This window comes from Lissotriton helveticus, chromosome 2_2 (genome assembly GCF_964261635.1).
Source record: "Lissotriton helveticus chromosome 2_2, aLisHel1.1, whole genome shotgun sequence".
NCBI classification, from domain to species: Eukaryota; Metazoa; Chordata; class Amphibia; order Caudata; family Salamandridae; genus Lissotriton; species Lissotriton helveticus.
This window is the reverse complement of record NC_136060.1, coordinates 24,973,121-24,994,297: the sequence shown is the minus strand read 5'-3', so window position 1 is coordinate 24,994,297 and position 21,177 is coordinate 24,973,121. Positions and strand designations below refer to the sequence as shown.

Below are 21,177 nucleotides of genomic sequence, written 5' to 3'. Positions count from 1 at the left end.
AAGTTAATGCACCAGCATCCACCACGAGGGGGTTACAGTCTGCAGTCTATTGTCTTAGGTGACCAGCGGCGCAAGACCAGGGGTATCGCTGCACAGTGCGCCCAACCAGATGCCTCCTGGTAGCCTGGGGTCCTCCCAGTGGTGCTTGTAATGTTGCCGGTGTAGGGAGTGAGAGAGAAAGGCAGGGGAGAGAGGGGAGGTGCGCGACTCCTGGTCCCCCCCCTTACAGATGTCTCTCCCAGGCTATTTCAACATGCACTTGTAGGCCCGCACTCTCAGAAGCCGGTGGAGCAGGTGCTTGCATGCAGCATTGTCAGTGGGACTCCAGCACCAGGTGAGTGCCGTCCAGCTGCGGCCCACTGCACCATGGCCTCCTCAGTGCACCCCAGGTGCCAGTGGCAATGCTGCAGCTCCCACTCCCGCCGGGCGGTACCCCGGCTGAATTCGCCGCACCTCGGTCATGCACCCTCTCACCTTCGCCCCTGGTCCTGCAGAGGGGCTTACCGTGCTCACTTGGTCTGGACAATGACCATCCTCCGCCTCTGTGGTCCTCAAGGGGCTTCACGGCCTGCAGCTGCACCACGGCACCGGAGGGCCTGGCTCGGGTTTCGATCGCCAGCAGCTCTCAGCCAAGAGGGCGTATCACACAGCCTACCCCTTGCGCAGTTCCAGCTCCGTTTGCCCATCAGCCCGCTGACGCAACGTTTCCGTCCCTTCCTAGACTGCCTGATCCACCATCTTGCCACCCAGGATCACGCTCACGGAGCCGCTCCGCTAGTTCTCTCGCCCTCTCTGGACAGCATCAGTCAACCAAATTGCAGGCAGGAATGTCCCAGGTGCTTCAGGGATCTGACCTTGCCTTTGTGGGCTACATCAGCGGCCTGATCCGTCCAATAATTGCAGGATAATTTATCCAGCCAGCGGAGCCTTACTATGTGGCGGCCGTTTCGCAACTGGCACACTAGCGCCTATTAGAGAAAATATTAAATGCAAACAGTGCTTTCCTTTGGGGATCCACTTAAAATTTTAAAGTAGAGTGAAATTAAATTGTGAAGTAGAGTGAAGAAGAACATAGATTGATCTCAAATGACATGCTCTTTCTGGTCTGCACATTTGTGTAAATGATGATTCTTGCAATGCTTCAAAACTATGAAGTACAGCGAATGTCACTTTTTCCTTTTCTTGCAGTCAAGGCAGAGAGCTGATGATCAGGTTGACAGCATGCTTCTCCGAACACCTGTTGACAAGTTACATCATACGTCTTACCCTGATTTGCTCAATGATGGTCAGCAGAAGCTCCAAGGAACCACAGAAATCCAGATGGTAGTTGATGAAAATGTGTGGGCACTGCCAACAACACAAGACACATCTCAACCAGAAAGCTCTGATACTGGACAATTCGGAAATGAGAACATGTCGGAGAAGGAAACATTGGAAATAATGCCACCCGCTACTTCTCCTAATAAAGGGCACATCTTAACAAATAATGGTATCTCAGTAACAGCAGGTGTCCCCTCCACAGAATCAACAGTGGCTACCTCCCAGAGAAAACAGGACTCCCTGGGGACCAATGAAGGGCTAGGCTCGCCTGCACCAGAGAAGAATCAGTCAATGAGCCAGACCCGTTCTCAGGAGCTAGAAGATGATCAAAGTCCTTACACTGACATCGAGCAGGCCATTATTCGAGGGCAGATCATCTCGCCATATTCACGTAGAAAGAAAGTATTTAAGATATATGTATGTGGAGGATTTCAAGGTAAATACAGATCACTTTGCCTTAAATGTAGAAATCTGCAGAACGTATGTATGCATATGAGCATTTCTTATGATTCTCTAAAAATGTATCAAAATACACCCAATTTATATATATACACAAATACTGTCTCCAACGATCACATAAATACATTAGTACAAGGAGAGTAGTGACCAGGCCTCCATGTGAGAGATTCGTTTTGTGTGGTTCCATAGGTCACTTACATGTTCAGCCCAAGGCTAATATGCAAAATATGTTGTTCATTGCATTTTCTGTTTTTTTTTTAATCAGATACACAGCCGGAAAGAAATGCATTATTTGAAAAAGTGTACCCTAATCTTTTCACATATTGTAAAGAGAGAGGGTATCATTTTAAGATGTTTGATCTGAGATGGGGTCTCACTGAAGGAGTTACCAATGACCACACTACAGCGGTGCTGCATTTGAAGACTCTAAAGCAGTGTCAGGATTCGGGACAGCCACACTTTTTTGTAAGTTTGCATCACAGAATGCTTATTTGAATTTAAGTGGCAAGTAAAATGCATTTCTCCACCTTTGACATAGATGATATAATATTGTTGTGCTATCATCACGGTCCAGCTGTAAAACAATATAAACCTTAAAGGAGTGTTGGCACGCTGGATTACCAGCTCAGTTAATCATACTCACCTGGGCCCATAAAACATTCACACCTTTGAACCGGTAATCCTGCTTCTATTTACTGCCTATCAGGATTTTAATTTCTTAGGACTTATACCTGTACACCATGATTTACCAATCCTTTGTCAATCATGCTATAAGTCCTAGGGATCGAAAAGGGAGTTAGCATATTAGGTAGCAATTTGATAATTTACCTTTCCTGTAATAAACACAGACTCGGGAGAAGTTTTAAACACTTTATCTATGCATAACTTGGTGAGTCAGGGTCAATAGAGTGACCAGAATTTTACTAGTAAGAATATAATCAATAAGACATAAAGTTTGCAAGAAATCACACCTTTAAACATTGGTACCTAGGAAGGGTGAGACAGGGAAATAGCACAAGGACATACCACATAGATTATATTTACCTAGAATGGTGTGAGGACCAATCCTAGCCACGGGCTGGGGCAAAGAAAAAAGGCTCCCGACTAATCAGGTGCCAATTGGACAGGACAGGTGCAGATCAGGAAAGGTGACCTCCGCTAAGTGCAAACCCAGCATCACACCCCGCTCTACGACAAATTCTGGTACCCCGATTGGGTAATTGATACTTCTCCCTCAGCAAAACCCCAATTCTTCTGACAGAGTGCTTCACCAGCACCTCTGCTCTCGATTCTCCTTCAGCATACGTTGGGTCAGTGACTGGTCTTTGACAAGTCGGACAATTCATCTATCTAAGCCTACCTTAGTTATATCATTTTCTGGGCAATGTACCACCCCTAAATGTTGCAAGTTCGTGTATTCCCTCCATTTGATTGGTCAGAAAGACGAGGAGAGGTCATCACTAAGCATGAGCGCAAAATCCGCTACGCTCGCGGATTTCGCGAATTTTCGGTAAATCCGCGATCCGCGAACTCTCGCGTATTTACCGAAAATTCGCAATCCGCGAGCGGCGGATTCCGAGGCCAAAAGTTCAAGCCTTCCTGGCCTGTTGTTGTAACTAATTTACGATGGCGCCGGCAAGCTGCCAGCGCCATCGTAAAATAGTTACTAAATTAGCTTCAACAGGAAGCACTAATAGATAAAATCAAGCAGGCGCTCGTGCATCTGCTTTATTTTATCTATTCAGCTTCCTGTAACTATTTTAGGATGGCGCTGGCAGCTTGCCGACGCCTTCGTAAAATAGTTAACAGGCCAGGCAGCTGTGCCCTCTTCCCAAATATACCATCGAAAATCGGCTGTGATGCTGGACAGAGGCCTTTGCATCCTTGACTGTCACAAGCGCAATCCACGTGCAGTTCCTGTGGCCAGCTCACTCAAGGGACCCCTGCGCCCTTCGGCGCTATTGCATAGTAACACACACCTGGTCGCTGTAGACAACTCTCTGGCACTTTAGGCAGCTGTAGTGTAGTGTAGTTAAAGCACTATACATTTAGCCATTTAAGCATGTGCCCTAGTTGAAGCTTAAATTCAGTGACTCATTCATCGGCCTCACAGGTCAGCTGTAATTCTGGCGGCGTACCTCAGAGGACGAACACCACTGATTTAGTCCAGTTGATGGTATACAAGGAATATTGGCCAAATAAAGCGAAGATATTTAGTATTCTGGCTATGGAGCCCCTTGGGGACGCGACATATAAGAGGACATTGTCGGTGTGCACCAGTATCCTATCTTCCCAATCCTCTGTCGAGCGCAGCCCACGTATTCTAGGATCTTTCCGAATCTATGCCGCCACCAGTTTGAGAATTATGGCAAAAATCAATGGCAACAGGGGACACCCCTGCCCCATTGAAGCTGAAAGGTGCGTGGCCTCTTTCCGTTAACAACCACTTGGGCCTGCGGTTTTGTGTAGAGGAGGCTAAGCCAAGATAGAATCCGTGGACCAACCCCCATTCGTTTGAGCACCGCCATCCATATATGGCCACGTGCCACACTCTTGAACCCCAACCAGATAGGGAGACTGGGGACTGATGTTAGTCAAAACTCCTCTTTTAGTTCCCTTGAAACGGCGAACCCTGCAATTGGCAGAGGGTCACTATTAGTTGCTCTACGAGTTGATGTAGATTGACTGGCCAAGTGATGGGTGCCAGGTAGAGTGCATCCCATTCCCCCCAAATAGTGATGTAATCCGAGGCAAATCATCAGCAGTTATAAATACAAAGGAGACGAGGGTGCAGCCTCTTTGTTCTCATGTTCATACGATGGAAGAGAAAGCTTCTCCATACACCTTGATCCTGTGGCTGGGGTCTACTTGGCAAAACACCTACCCACCCTCACATAGGCAAAGCAAGTAGAATGTTTTGCAGGAGAAAACTGTCCGGTGCTAGAAATTTGATGATTTCCCCCCTTAACAATGGTGATGGCTTCATGGGCACCGGGATGGCAAGAGGGGGGCTGATCTGCTGGGGGTCCTGGGCATTTCAGCCCTACCATGGACTGCCTGGGATTGATTATTGATGGGGGCTTCTCTTGGAGGCTGATCTGGCCACATGTGCCCTGGCAGGGACAGTGCATTATTCGGCTCCCTTGTGTTGTCTTTTCCACCCCTCGCCTAGAAAAAAGCTCTGATCGGTCTCTGACCTTTTATACACACAAGAGGCATGTGCACTCGCATGGAAGCCCCGCCCCAAATCCGCAAATACGCTAATCCGCAAATCCGCGGATTTTGCGGATCCACGATCCGTGAATACGCAAATCCGTGAATCGTGGATCCGCAAAATCCACCCATGCTTAGTCATCACACCATACTAAGATGAGGTAATTTTCATAGACTTATATTGACCAAGTTCCCGCCCATAATTTACTTTCCTATTAATTTTCATTCCACCCAGCAATATTGGTTTCAATTCGTATACATTGTATTAGTTACAATTCATATTTCTTCCTCTCCTGAGGTCGGATGGTCAGTTTCTCAGGAACATCGTGGGTAAGATGAGTATTGGCAGCCATTCAATGACAGTGACTTCAGAGATTTCTGGGATCATCTGCGCAGACGCAGCCTTTTCAATAAGGAGTTTATGTCACCCTTCAGGCCCAAATACGAGCTAATAACAAAGTCAAAGAAAAACATATTAGCATTAAAAAATAAATGAATGCATTGTATACCACTTATCTCTACTCTAACCCCCTTACTTTATTTTAACTATAGCATTAATAGTTAAGCAGAACGAACAAAGTTTTGTTGCAGCAGTAGCAGGTGCTTTAATGTGTGAGACATGAAGCGGCCATCTTGGCACTAGTGCGCAGCTGCAAAGATTTCACACCAGAAGCGAAAGACGGCACACCACGTAGATGTGGCAGACACATGCGCAGAAAGGTTCCCGTGTTTTTGGTGCCCATTTTAGGACGCTTGGGTTACTGTTAGTAAAAACACATATGCAAGCTTCCCCAGCTTACTAATAATGTTGTGTAATGCAAATATTAGTAAACAAAACATGTTGATTAATTAGTTCAGTGGTTCCCAAACTTTTTTAACCCGTGGCTCCCTTGACCTAATTGGCAGTTCGCCATGGCTCCCCACCATTTTTTTTACCGGTGGATGGGTGGTGGGGATGTAAGCACAACCTCGGGAATACTTCCTGTTGGCTTCCTAAATTAATTGGGATGGCAGAGCCCACTGGTTTAATCATTTTCAAACTTTCACACATGAAAGGCGAGTCTGGCTGCTAGTTTTAACAAATAAATGCAATAGCCGAGGGGTATCGGTGGATGCTACAGATGTGGGGGTATGAAGGGCGGAACAAAAGAAATACAGAAGTTGTGCAGCAGGAGAGGTCACAAGCAAGATGAACAGACAGTAGGGCCAGGAATTGCAGGAAGAGGGCTGGAGCAAACAAACCTACGGTACAGCTTTAAATCCAATAGAAGGCAAGTTATTGACTGCAGCTGGAGAAGCTGAGTCAAGAATTACAGAACTGCTAGCAGACGAGCTGAAGCAAGAGATACAAGCCGGAATGCAGCAATAGACCATGCAGCTGGAGGAACTCAACAAAAACAAACTATATTAGGGTTTCAGCAATGAGTGTAACATGAAAACTGAAGTAGAAGATGCAGTACATTGAAGAAGGAGCAGTAGTAGATGCAGCGAGAGGCAGAGCTGCAGCTGGGTGTGTTGTGCCAAGAACTACACATGGGGTGTTAGCAATAGATGTTGCAAGAAGAGGAGCGGGGGCTGCAGCGCAAATCGCAAAAATAAGAAATGTTGCAGGTGTGCAGGGAGAGATACTCTCTATGAATTAATGAAAGGGCATTTGTAAGCGATCATCATGGTCATAAAACTGTCAGAGAAGAGTAGTGGAACTCCCGGAGAGGATGCGTCTTGCAACTGGAAAATAACAAGGTAAGAACAATCTTTATGTGACAGGTTCTGGGAGGAACGAGAGCTCTCCACCTGTAGTTCTAGCAATTATCTCTATTGAGCAAGGCAGCCAAAGACTGCAGTTATCATGGTAAATCGCAAAAGGAAGCTACCAACACCCAATGGTCCATTTTTATGACAAGAAACGGTTGAACTTGAAAAAGATTTTCTTCTGTTGAATACTGCCGTGAATGATACCAATGCGTTGTGTGCTATTTCTGGATGCACGGCTTGTGCATTGCAGTGCTGGGAAGGAAAGGTTTGATGACGGCAAGGGTTCTGCAGCTAGCAGTAGTGACACAAGGCCCAGTGGGTACAGAGTTTTGAACCTCATCCCAGGAAGCCCGTTCAAAGGTCAATCCAAGTCGTGCAAAAAGCTGTACCTCCCTGCTGAAAACGGAATTAATATACTTTTGAACTAATTGTATTTTGGAGCCCTAGACTTTGTGAATGGGATGAGAGCTGCCTGGCACCCTGAAGTTAATATTAATAGTCACGGATGAAAATCAATGCAGACTGCAAGCCCACGCTGCTCGTCCCGTCTCCCTCCTCCCCCCACCCGGCAGAAGGCACTTGCCCCCACGCCCCCCCCAACCTGTCTTCGGGGCTATACTCACTTTCCACATCTGAAAATAAACGTGCCATGTTTTGCCTTCGAAAACATTGTTTAAATTATGTTTCTAGCAAAATGTAACTCCCTCGTACTTTGCAATTCTTGCGATAAGCTTGCTCTAAGCTGCAATTCGTCCATCCTGCATTCAGGCCCTGGTAGGGACTCAAATAGAAGCATAATATTTATTACCTACACACGACCAGATGCTATCTTTCCCACATCATGCGCGGCGCCCCAGGCTACTGTAAACGGCGCACCGGGGCGCCGCGGTGCACAGTTTGGGAACCACTGAATTAGTTACATGCTATTTCGAGAGAACTGAGTCCAAGCAAGCTTCTGTACGTATGAAACCTTGCTCCATCATGATCTATAAGAATTATTCATTACTACACCTATAGTTAGAGACTCAGACAAGTGTTTTATGGTTTCTAGTAAGATGTTTAGAAAAAAGAAAAACAATGAAACATTCGCCAAAAATTGGTGGTTGTGGCTTCTGCCCTTCTCTTAGTCACCCTTCCTCATTTAGGGGTCAGGAAAATATGCTTTCCCATTGGTGAAATGGTCGCCGCACCTCCAACATCTCGGAACCTCCTGGGTGCACCCAGCAGCAATGGGAATGTTGTCGAAAGGGACATCCCATTTAGGATGTCCCCTCTGATGACATTCTTACCATCGTTACTTCTGTCTGAAACTAACCTGTCAGCCATGGAGGTCCTGGACAGGCAAAAGTCCACAACAAATATATCCCATATGGTGTGAGAATTCTCCCAGTACTAAGAGTATTTTTCCTTTTTTTTGCCCAAAATAGAGCCTTGCTTTGGGGGTTCTATCTTGGGCAAAAAACAGTGGTGATACTTCCCCCCCACATTAACTCCCTCCACGGAACAAAACCTGCTTCTGGAAATAACTCCCAACAGACCAGCAGCAAACTCTACATTTGGTGCTCCTGCTTCTGTGTTGCCTTCATCATGCCAGCAGTATGGCAGAAGGCTTGTCAATGTATAAATTAATCCCTTTATCTTTGAGTTTCCAGGTTTCTATCACCGTTTCGTAGAACGATAATTGTCGAATAAAATTCTGCGAATATGGTCAATTATGAACATTTTCTTTGTGTAAACTGTGAAATATTAACATCCAACAACTATTTATTTTCTTTTTAAGGAACAGCCTCACTTATAATGTAGTGACCGTGCCACTAAGTGGCCAGGATTCCGGAGTTACTGTTTTAACAACCGCAGCTCCTTTCGCCCACCAAATCAAGAGTTTGCCACTTGATCTCAGAACTTTTTTGCCAAAATTGTTTGTATCTCAGTAGCAGGGTAGTTTTGGTGAAAATACACAATGCCGGCTGGTCAAACTTTGGCTTGCAGAATGACTGGCTGGCTTTTTTTCATATTTCAAAGATAAAACGCAAGTGCTATGCAGCAAGGGGGTGTTTTGTAAAATCTAAATTGAATGGTCTTGTGGCACTTTAAATTTTCTCTCAGAGTGTGGGAAGTATTGTTTTTCTGACTGTGACCACCATGCTATGCAAGGAAAACATAGCTGATATGTAAATGGGTGGCCCACCTTAAAGAGAGTGCATCCCTGAGCACCTCATCAGAAGGCAGCCCTGCACCATAGAGGATGGTTCGGATGGCAAAGCCGATGAAACACAGAACTTCTTTGTCATCTAAAAGAAGCGGGGACCCCGAGAGGTTTGCGGATGGGGCGCAGCACAGTCAAATGCTCCATTACTAGCAGCTTCCCCCCACGTCTCCATACCTGGCAACTATGGGTGTCTATATGTAGGAAACCCAGGACTTTGGAGTTCCCAGATCACCCAACACACTAATGTCTGTTAACCTCAGAATGCATGTTTATAGCTATCAGAGTTAACAAACTGGCAGAGGGCCTCATGGGCAAGGAAGGGGATGTAATTTAAAGAAACAGGCGATCTTCACAGCAACACAATTGGACTGGCAATTATTGTTGACACCTTTATGAGATGGTTGCGTTGCTGAGCACTTCACCTGTATTTCCCCTCTTCTGTTGGTGCTATTCGCTTGTCTGCGATACATTGCAAGCTGCTGGTTGAATTAGAAATTCTCTTTAGACGAGATGGAAGTGGAGGGCTGATTCTTGAAAAGATGATTGCTAATGGAAAACAGAGAGCAGAAGTTTAATTCAGTTCTACCTGTGGTTTTTGTGTGCACCACTCAATGACCAAAGCACGATGACTAACAAATGTACTTCAGGGTCTCCAACCTTTTCTGTACTGAAAGCTACTTATGTTCAGTAAAATGCATTGAGAGCTACTAATATTATTAGTGTTGTCTAATTTCAGTATTGTTATATGTATAATAATTCAACCAAGCAAAAGCTTTCTAATGTAATAAGCTGGGCTGCACACAGGTGAGCTACTCAGAGGGAGCTGGAGAGCTACAGTAGCTCACAAGCTTCTGGTTGGAGACCCCACTGTTCTGCAATCTACATGTTTCAGCTTTTAATTTCTTCAATTTCTTTAGGCTATCTTGGGACAAAAACACGACCACCATGCTCTTCCCGGGAGCTTACAAGAGAAGGAATTTGAATCAATAAAAGGTACCATTGGGAGACTGAAGCTGGAGATAATCAGACAAAAGCAAGCTGTGTCGAAACTAGCCCCACAGACAGCGGCAGAAGAACCAGTGAGGCAAGTGGGGTTATTGACCAGTCTTGACTCCGGTAAGGCTAGTTTTGACTCAGATGAACAGGACGCAACACAAGTAAAGAAAACAAAAACCGCTGCAAATTATGATAAAGATTTAGCACTTCTTACCCAGTGGTACAGATTGGATGAGAACTGTGTCCCAAGTGTCTACAAACTTCAGCCTATCAGGTTAGTGGCTTTTAATTGAACATTGTCTTAAAAGAGTCTAAAGGTAATTGTGCTGGAATTCTGCAGTATGCAAAGATGTGAGATGTTGCATCAGAGATGTATTTATCTCTTGAGACCAAGATCACTGCTGTGGAGACCAGGCTTGAGCCCTTAACATTGAGGATTGCCACATCCATTGTTGCCCTGCATCACAGTCTCAAAGAAGAAATACATTATGTGGTTGTGCTAGAATACACATCTTATTGGGGGCATACATTTTTCGTATATTCACTATCGGGAATGTAAATTGTGAGATAGGTAAATGTGCATTGGACGCCATGTTGTGTGCCGAGGGGTTCAGCTGTTAATGGTTGGGAGAAGAAAAAAAACGGTGCTTAATCTATAAAACAATGAGTGTCGGTGCCCAAATTCCTAGCACTACTATATGTCGGGCACCTAATACTAATGCTGGGTAGCCTAGAATCCCACTCATTCCTCTTTAATCCACTACCCCTTTATTTAATTCTTTTCAGGTTCTTTCTTTATTCCTTTGTGGCGATTATTCCCCCTTTCTCTTTGTACCACCATTTTGTATTTTCCCTCTTTTGCATTCCACAAATGTCTTATGAGGAAAAATAAGTGTTGGTCCCCAAAATGAGTGCTGGTGGGCCCTACCGTCAACTGTCATCTCACATTAAGCCCTGAAAACAGAGCAACAACATTTGTGGCCTGAGGATGGGGTATGGCATGACCTCAACAACACATCCCATCACCTTTTTGATTGACTCTTGTAATACATCTTGTATAAAAGTGATTGAACAGTTCTGCTGTTCTATATGGGTTAGTGATTTGTTTCTCCTCACAGAAGAGAGCCTCATCCAAAATTGGGGGAATTTCTCTTTGTTTACAACGGAGCATGGAAGGAGTAAACATAATTAGAAGCTGGTACAATGAAGAGACTATTGAGTAATACATTAAGCATGAAGTGGGATGTTAAACCTTTATGGTCGTGTTTTAGTACTAATAAGTTCTAATCTATCCTGGACAATACTTGCCAATTAGGCAATCCATTGAGTTGCACACATGAAGATAATTCTCAGTACATTTGTCAATGCTCACTGTTCATATGACTGCTTTGCAAAGAGTCACCTTTCATTGTTTAACTTTCGTACAGTGTCTTTTTATTAGGGGTGAGAACCACGGTCCACTATTGTCCCAGCCCTTTGATGCTTTCTGTGTCCCAATCCTGCTTCACCACTTTCTCCACTTGTGAGAAAGCCATCCTTTTTTCCCTGATCACCTCTGTTTTGGACTGATACTGGTGGTTACTGACTCTGTTGGTGCCCTAGGCCCTGCTAACCAGGTCCAGGGCCAGTGTCTTGTGTAAAAGGTATATGGTAATTAGGCGTACTTACAATTGGTATGACAACCTACCTGTAAGCCCCTAGTATATGGTAAGGCATGTAGGTTTAGAGGCCCAGCAGATTTAATGCACCTAAGTGTGCACTGCTGTTTTGCCTGCTGTTATTTTGAAAGCCACTCCTGCTTTGCAAGCTGCTTTTACAATAAAACTATGCACAAATTGGACTTTGGAATTAAAGGTACATCCAAAGTCTTAAACTGGCTTATATTTACATATAAGTCATCCCTAAGGTTTACCCTAGGTGACGCAAGGGTGGGGTGCTATGTTAAAATATGCAGGGACATTATAAAAGATGTTTTATAAGCCCTTATGAGCCCATTGTAGTACATTAGCTATTTAGGTTAACATGGGAAGGCTTTATTAAACTATAATGAAGTCTAATTATTGACAGAAGTGAGCTAAAATGATACTTCAAAGCGTCTAAATAATAGAAAAAATTCAACACTTGTCAGGGGTAGATTTGTTATAACTATGACAGAACATAAGTTGTAGAACTTGCTTTTCTGATGTGCCTGAATCCAGCTCCAGAGCAGCCTCTCTTGATTGGTCTGCCTTTGATAGGCTGAGCCAAACTGCTCTTATGGGGTGTGAGGTGGTCTGAAAGGAAACAAAGAGACATTTAGTGGGAGGCGATCTGAAAGCTGCCGAGCAAAAGGCAGGAAGGGGGTTGGGTAGCCAAACTGGTCTTCAAAGAGAGAAAGACACTTAGGACAGGACCCAGTCCCACTTCCTGCATCTCCAGCCAGACAGGATCCCCCATAATTGAATTAGCAGAGAGGGTGGAAGGGGAGTGTTAGGGGAAGTTAGCCACACCTGTAGGTTGGGTTAACCAGACCTTAAGCTCCAGGAGAGATTATCTCCATTTTGGATGTTATGGAACAGTGCTTTTTGGGATATGAATTTGCTGCACTTCAGGTGAAGTGATCATCATTGAAGGTGGCACCCTGCACGCCCGTCTTGCCAGCCCTTAAGCCTGGAAAAATATGAGAGAGCTGCCCAGCAGCTCAGATCCCGGCCTGGAAAAAAACAAGAAGAAGGACTACCATGCTGAACCCCTGGCCTGCATCAAGAGGACTGCACTCTGAAGGACTTTATCTGCTGCACACTTTGGGTTTCAGCAAAAGGAGGACGTTGCATGATTCTAAAGGTTTTAGGAGTGGGCTTCCTAAAAGCAATAAGTTAAAAGAGCTCCACCTGCATCATCGCCACCAAGACAGCATATAGTGGACTTTCAAGGATTTGGCCAGCTGCATTGTAGGTCTTGAAGTCCTAACTTCCCAAAACACAACTCTGAGTTTCTGGAACCTTGGATTGGTGTTGTGGATCCTTCAGCCCAAAATGACCTTCTGGAAGAAGATCCAGACGTTTGGACAAATTTGGAGAATTTTTGTGAAATTGCTCCATAAGTTGACCGACCCGTTGACAAGACTCAAACCGCTGACATTGAACCGCGACCCGACCTGGAATTCAGGTTTGTTCTGCTGAAAGCTCCAGAGCTCCAAGACCTCCAAGATTTCACTGAGACCTCGAGCTGAAAAAATGGAAGCCAAACTGACAAGGAGCCTCACATTGAGAGAAAAAATTCCCAAAAAGTACTTATGTCAGATGATAAAAACTTGACCCACTGCTCACTGTATACAATCCGCGTTCCCATCGCAGTCTGCCTGAACTTTGATTTTGTCCTGGTCAAGCATGACTAGATGTCCCAAGTTGGTGCTTTTGGCTTTTAGGCACTAGAAAGTATTTATTCTTCAAATATTCATATCGCCAGGTCCCCTACATTGGATGTTTGTTGTTTTGCTGTCATGTTAATCACCATGAAAATATGTCCTATGTTTATAAATTGGTGTTGGATTTTTGTGTGTGTTACCTATTTAATGTATTGGTTTTTCAATTGCTTTACAAATTTGTCTCCTGAGTTAAGCTTGTCTGCTCACAGCCAACCTACCAAGGATTAAGCCAGGATTAATTTATTGAGACTTTAGTGGGCATTATGTGTGATTGTGGTGTTATTACCTACTAATAAGCCACGTTCCTACACCACTTTAACATGCCAATATTCCTGCCCACTCCCTTTTATGCTTTCTTTGTTCCATGCCCCTAAGCTCCTTGAACGTGAAACCCAGTGGACTTCATTCAGCTACATCAGCACTGAAGCCATGTCCATTACTAGTGGCAGATCTGTATGAGTCAAAGCCTATCTGGAGCTGAGGCCTAGAATTCACAGTGGGATGTTGAGGAAGCAGGCATCTTCCTGATGGTGCACTGTGTGAGGACAAACAGGTTGACTGTGACTTCTGCACTGAATGAAGAATCAAGTCCTAAAACTCTAAATCTGAATTATTTGACCTCACCAAGGAACTTCTGAAACATGGGACTGGACATTTTGGTAAAAACTGCTGTAAATCGTTCATCTGGACTCTGTGAATGTGGTCATATGACAAAAGTTAATCATTACTTTTGGTGAAGCTGGAAAAACAAACACATTTGACTACCTTACCTTCGAAAGCAGAATTCCCATCAGTCTCGTTCAGAATGGAGACATTACTTTAGATTTGAAACTTAATTTTCTAAAGAAATGGTGTACTGCTGCCTGAAAGTGGTTTAGGAAAATTAACATTTGGGACACCTGTTTTTTCTATGGATAATTATATTATTATTAGAGATATTTAGGTCACGAAATGGACCTCTTCAACTCATGTTGATATGTCTTCCAGTGATCTCTGATTTTGACACTATTCTCAATTATATTTTTCATACAACCAAGAAAGTAAGGAGGCTGCGCACTAACTATAGACATCTAGTTGTAATTTATACTATTTGGAGAGTGCATCTTGTGCATCCATAATGCTCATAATCAATACTATGGGCGAGTCACGTCATGGTCATATTGTAGGATGAGAGCACTGTGAGAGAAGCAAATAACTTGTTAAGTTATATGGGTTTGCTGTGTTGGGGTTAAAAGCTGACATGGGGTCTCTAAGATGGATTTTGCAGACATTGAGGTGGGAGATTTCAGAGGCGTGAATACACTTTCATTTTGTGTATAGATAGGAATGGGTGCATATTTAATAGGTGCTGTTTTTTCAATACTTTTTCTATTTAATTTGTGTTATTTTTAAGTATACATACATTTATATATACGTATCACCCTTTTATTTTTATTGTTTTATTATATAGCACCTTTTATGGAGATATATATAGCAAGGATCCCGTCCGCAAACAGCAGGCTAAAAGCAAATGGTTGATCACCCTTCAGAAACTGCATGAGATACTGAAGGAATGTGCACCTATTGCTCTTGAAAAACAGACAGCAGATAATCTCCTTAAAACAGGTGAGCAAAATCTAAAGTTCTGCTCCTTGATTATAATATGAAATGGTATTTTAAATGTGGGGCCTGATCCATAAATGGAACACCCACAGGACATAAGAAAACATGTATGAAATGTTCGTAGCCCATGATGGCACCAGATGATGGGTATTCTAAAGCATAGTGGTTCACTATTTCAACATACACTGACCTAAAACTCCCCTTTTTTCCATTGGGTACCCTTGGTGTGTATCAAATGCTCGGAGATCTGTTGTAGTCTATTGAACTGTCGAATTTATAGAGCACTTTGTGCTACTGATGAAGACTTGAAGAACTCTGCCTAGTGTCTGGTCTCTGATTTCAGAGTGTATGGTTCATAGGGTGGTGGTTGTAGTTAGGCCTAAATAGGAGGTGCTGGCTGAGGGGTTGGGATTTGGAGATGTGCTCTTTACACAGTGCAGATATTTGGTGGTTATGCACAAGCATGATGTGTTGAAATAATTTGCCTAAACAGATGCGGCCATGCATACAGGTACCTACCTTCTTTTTCAGTAGCCTCTTTTATAATAAATATACGAAGGGCCAGAACTGTGAGGTGGTTGTCAATTATTATTATTCTAACAATTATTAAGTTCCCTTTCTTTGCTGTTTGAACTGAGAAGAGTGGTCCAGCATCATGATTGGCTCAATGTGCAATGCCCATTGCTTTAAAACTAACATGTATAGACATAGTTATTATTATTTTATTTATTTATTTATTTATTTAGTTGGCAGGTTTAATGATTTATGGGCTGGTGAAATGATAAACAGGATACATAGATTGGTTGTATGTGTTTTCATAGAAAAACAATTTCATGGAATACCATAATTGAGAAATCATTTCACTTCACCTGTTTAATGGAAATGTAAACGATGAGTGGCACTTACCATTTCATAGCAACCAATTGACCGAATGTCTTTTTTTTCTAGATTGGCTTTTGCATACTGTTTATTATGTGTAAAAGCATTGATTGCAGGTCTTACTTTCAGAAACAATTTTGTTCGAGGTATTTATTTCAGTGTTTTAATTCAGGGGACATTATTTTAGATGTTATGTTTTTTATGTTGTCAAAACAATTACTTTGGATTCTTTTAATTCGCTGATCCCTCACCAAACCCAAAACACCATACATCCCTGAACACCCAACACAAAAGCCTAAACACCACCCATCCTTGCCTCCTAAAACCCCCTCAAAATGCCTAAATTCCACCCATCCCTAACCTCTAAAAATACATGCACCACCCCTAAACGTTACCCATCAATGAATCTTGAAAACCTTGCTAACTCTAAAATCACCCATTCATACACCCTAAAATTCCTCTATGTACGTAAACCCCACTCATCCCCAAACCCTTAGGACACTTCACCACCCATAAACTCCACCCATCCATGAAACCTAAAAGCCCCTTCTACCCCTAAACTCCACCCATCCCAAAACACCTCTTACCACACCTAAACTCCACCGTGACCCCTAAAAAACACCCTCACCACCCATAAACACCACATATCTCTGACCGCAAACAAATGTGCACCACCCCAAGACTCTACCCATCACTGAGCATTAAAAACCCTTGCTACCTCTAAAGTCACCCTTTCAATACCCTTAATATACCTAAATCCCACCCATCCCCAGACCCACAAGACTCCACACCACCCCTAAACTCCATCAATTTCTGAACTCTAAAAGCCCTTTCCATCCCTAAATTCCACCCATACCTAAACCATAACACTCCTTGCTACCCTTGACCTCCACCCATTAATGAACACAAAAAACCTTTTTCTATACTTAAATTTCGGCCATCCCTGAACTCTTAAAAAACCCTCACCACCCCTAACCATCATCATTTTCTAAACCCTAAAATCCCTTCACCATCCCAAGCTCTATCCATCACTGAACCTTAAAAACACTCACCAGCTCTAAACTGAAATCATGTGTGATCCCTAAAAAGCACTTACTACACCTAAATTCCACCCATTCCTGATCCCTAATAAACACCCTCTACACCTGGACTCCAACCATCCCAAACCCCTAAAAACCCTCATCACCTATAATAATTACCCATCCATTGAACCCTAAACCCTCTCACCACATCTAAACTCCACCCAAGTTTATTGGAATTTTGAAATTTTACCGAAAATGATTTTTCATTTAAAATGTTTCCTTTAATTTTTAATTTATTTGAATTTTATTAAAATTGTGCCTCCTTAGAATTGGCTTTCCATGTTTTAGTTTCCTCCAAATGGTTTCTTAGTTTTTGTATTTCCTTTAATTCACATACATCTTTGTAGATTTTGTGATCTCTCAACAGCTGCATTCTGACTTGTTTGTAGTTTGGGAATCAAGTAGAGCTCACGGTATATACAGTTGACATTGTATAAAGCGGCACAAAAGAGGGTGGTGATGGACAGAGCATCTGAACCAATCAAACACTCACACCCAGTCAACAGATCTGTGTTTAATCCATCACCATTCTTTAGCCCACTCTGCCACGCCAGTTCAGACATGGCCATATGCAAATCAGTTTGACCCTGTGCCTCCTCCTCCTCCTTGGCAATCCCAACAAACTCCCAGCTAACCTCTCCTGGCCTTCCTGTATGGGAACCTACCCTACCCCAAAACCAGAGGTCAAAAGTCTAGGCATCTGGCTCGACCAGGACCTAAATTTCAAAACCCAGGCCAGGAAAACCGCAGGGACCTGCTTTGGCCTTATCCGCATGGCCCGAAAGATCCTCCACCTGATCCCCTTCCAGTCCAGGAAGCTACTGATGCAGGGGCTGGTCAACTCCAGGCTAGACTATGGTAACGTCCTGTACCTGGGAGCCCCGGCATCAGTCGTCCAGAAACTTCAGGTGGCTCAAAACGCGGCAGCCAGAATCCTGACCGGTACCAAAGCAAGATGCTCGGCAAAACCAGCACTCAAAAGCCTGCATTGGCTACCAGTGAAGGAGTGAATTACCTTCAAGACGCTGTGCATTTCGCACAAGATTATGCACGACAAAGGCCCCACAATCCTCAGATCGCTGATGAAACCCCACCAGTCTACCAAAAATCTAAGATCCAACTCTCTCGCCCTTGCCAGCATCCCAAGAATAAAAAAGGCTAGATCCGGCGGCCGCTTGTTTGCCTACAACGCGCCTAAACTCTGGAACACCCTCCCAGTAGCCATGAGGAGAGAACACAACCTCCTCTCATTCCGGAAGCAATTAAAAACCTGGCTCTTCCCCTAAACACCCCTTCCTCCTTTCTGTCTCCCCCTCCCCCCAGGAAAATTAGGTCTTGTTAGCGCTGGGATGCCCAAGGGTAGCTATGCGCTCTATAAATCCAAATCCAAATCCAAATCCAAATCCTCATGGGAACAGGCCAGCCCGAACTGCCAAGCCATGCCTTCCCTGGACCGGAAACAAGCTTCCTAGGACCGGTTTCTGGCATTTCATCCGTCTTCAGCCAGGCTTGCTTGAATCCAGTGGCAAAGTGAGCAAGAGACTCACGTCTGAGCATACCCTGCCAACTTATGGCAAACAAAGCGGTACAAAAGGAGGTGGTGATGGACGGAGCATCTGAACCAATCAAATACTCACCCCCAATCAACAGATCTGTGTTTAATCCATCACCATTCTTTAGCCCACTCTTCCACGCCAGTTCAGACATGGCCATATGCAAATCAGTCTGACCCTGTGCCTCATGGGAACAGTCCAGCTGAACTGCCAAGCCATGCCTTCCCTGGACCGGAAACAAGCTTCTTAGGATCGGTTTCTGGCATTTCAGCCGTCTTCAGCCAGGCTTGCTTGAATCCAGTGGCAAAGTGATCAAGGGACTAATGTCTGAGCATACCCTGCCAACTTATGGCAAACAAAGCGGTACAAAAGGGGGTGGTGATGGACGGAGCATCTGAACCAATCCAACACTCACACCCAGTCAACAGATCTGGGTTTAATCCATCACCATTCTTTAGCCCACTCTGCCACCCCAGTTAAGACATGGCCATATGCAAATCAGTCTGACCCTGTGCCTCATGGGAACAGTTCTGCCCTAACTGCCAAGCCATGCCTTCCCTGGACCAGAAACAAGCTTCCTAGGACCGGTTTCTGTTATGTTATGTTAAAAGTTTTTTTACCGCGCACGGTCACCAAATGGTTTCATGGCGCTCATAAACAAAAGCAGAGGGGTCAAACAGCAAGGTTACTCATAAGCTAACTGGAAGAGATGCGTTTTGAGTAGTTTACGAAAACTGGTATAATTAGGACAGGCGTGGATTGTAGTCGGAAGGGAAATCCACAGTGCAGGGGCAAGAAAAGAAAAACAAGAGCCTCCGTGCTTTTTACGATTATACCTGGGGACAGTGAGGAGATTAAGTGCAGAGGACCGTAGATTTCTAGAGGGAATGTAACGTTTGATGCTGAGGGAAGTGAAAGCTGGGGCAAGAGCAAGAAGTGATTTAGAGACAGTACAACCCAATTTAAAAATGCATCGAGAGGCAACTGGGAGCCAGTGTAATCTCCTCAACAGGGGCGAGACTTGTTGGTGCTTAGGCTGTTGGAAGACCAGTCTGGCCGCCTGATTTTGTACCAGCTGAAGCCGATGGAGATGGTAGGCAGGAATCCCAGCGTACAAAGAGTTGGCATAGTCAATACGGGAGGTGACAAGGGCCATGATGACAAGTGTAAGAGCCTCAGTAGGGATTTCAGCCATCTTCAGCCAGGCTTGCTTGAATCCAGTGGCAAAGTGAGCAAGGGACTCACGTCTGAGCATACCCTGCCAACTTATGGCGAACAAAGCGGTACAAAAGGGGGTGGTGATGGACGGAGCATCTGAACCAATCAAACACTCACACCCAGTCAACAGATCTGGGTTTAATCCATCACCATTCTTTAGCCCACTCTGCCATCCCAGTTCAGACATGGCCATATTCAAATCAGTCTGACCCTCTGCCTCATGGGAACAGTCCAGCCCGAACTGCTAAGCCATGCCTTCCCTGGACCGGAAACAAGCTTCCTAGGACCGGGTTCTGGCATTTGAGCCGTCTTCAGCCAGGCTTGCTTGAATCCAGTGGCAAAGTGAGCAAGGGACTCACATCTGAGCATACCCTGCCAATTTATGGCGAACAAAGCGGTACAAATAGGGGTGTGTGTGTGTGTGTGTGTGTACAGGAATTTATATAGCGCAAATCACCAAGCAGTTTCTAAGCGCTTGCTTAGGGAACCCGTCCTGGTATTCCCCTGTGAGATAACCCCGGCAGGGTATCCGCAAGGTGAAAGCCAGGCATCCCGCCGCGAGGGGCCGTTGTGGAGATTAAGCAAGCTATTGCCCAGAGTCGCAGAGTGTGAACCCATGAATCGAGTAGGCACCGGAGCAAGAATTGTCGAGTGCATGGACATTTTAGGACTCAAGACCCCGCTGAGCCGGGAATTGAACCCTGGTCCCAGGCTGACCTCTGCTTCCAGGTCTGCCTCCTCTAACCAGTGAGCCACACTTCTCCATGGTGATGGACGGAGCATCTGGACCAATCAAACACTCACACCCAGTCAACAGATCTGGGTTTAATCCATCACCGTTCCATTCTGTGAGGGGATCAGTGTAATGTATTAACTTTGTCACAAGGGAAACATTATTGCCCACAATCACCCAAGATTGCTTACTTAGTGTGATGAGTTTTTTAATCAAACTTTAAAAACATTGATTATTTGCTGAAATTAAACAAATCAATTTGCTTTCTGTGAAGATTTGCTTTCAGGTATCTTACAATCAGCCTTCATTCATGCCAGTTCTTACAGCACAGTGCCTGAGATGATCTATAGGAGAGAAATAGACTATGCTCTTCACGCCATCATACGCTCTTCTCCATGTTGGATGCTAATGCTCTTCAATAGGCCAAGATAGCTTACACATTGGGAAGATTTAAAAATTATGTGCATATACACAAAGAGATGTTAATGATATTCTGAAACTGAACGCTCTTCTAAATACTGTTTGTATGGTAAAGAAAATGGCCATACACATTGCATCAACGTAATTCTCAGTGCACTGTATAAAAGATATGATAATACAACTCACCGAAAAGCTAAGTATCATTGACTTTGGAATGTAACACAAAAATGCCAAAGAACGTCTGCCTCCCCTACTGTTTGCTCCTGTACCAACTGGTGCACTACTGTAGACCCACCACAGTAAGCTGCTTTTCCCTAACAACGTCACCACAA

At 44.3% G+C, this 21,177-nt stretch overlaps 1 protein-coding gene across 1 annotated transcript in view; it reads left to right on the top strand.

Annotated features, from left to right (window-relative positions):
• LOC144821717 (uncharacterized) overlaps nucleotides 1–21,177 on the top strand; it is a 714,421-nt gene that overhangs the window by 107,100 nt on the left and 586,144 nt on the right. The window contains exons 6-9 of the mRNA XM_078678931.1: nucleotides 1,189–1,756; nucleotides 2,045–2,244; nucleotides 9,874–10,226; nucleotides 14,809–14,963. Of these exons, the coding sequence (XP_078535057.1) occupies nucleotides 1,189–1,756; nucleotides 2,045–2,244; nucleotides 9,874–10,226; nucleotides 14,809–14,963 (1,276 nt within the window). The remainder of the gene's footprint in view (nucleotides 1–1,188; nucleotides 1,757–2,044; nucleotides 2,245–9,873; nucleotides 10,227–14,808; nucleotides 14,964–21,177) is intronic.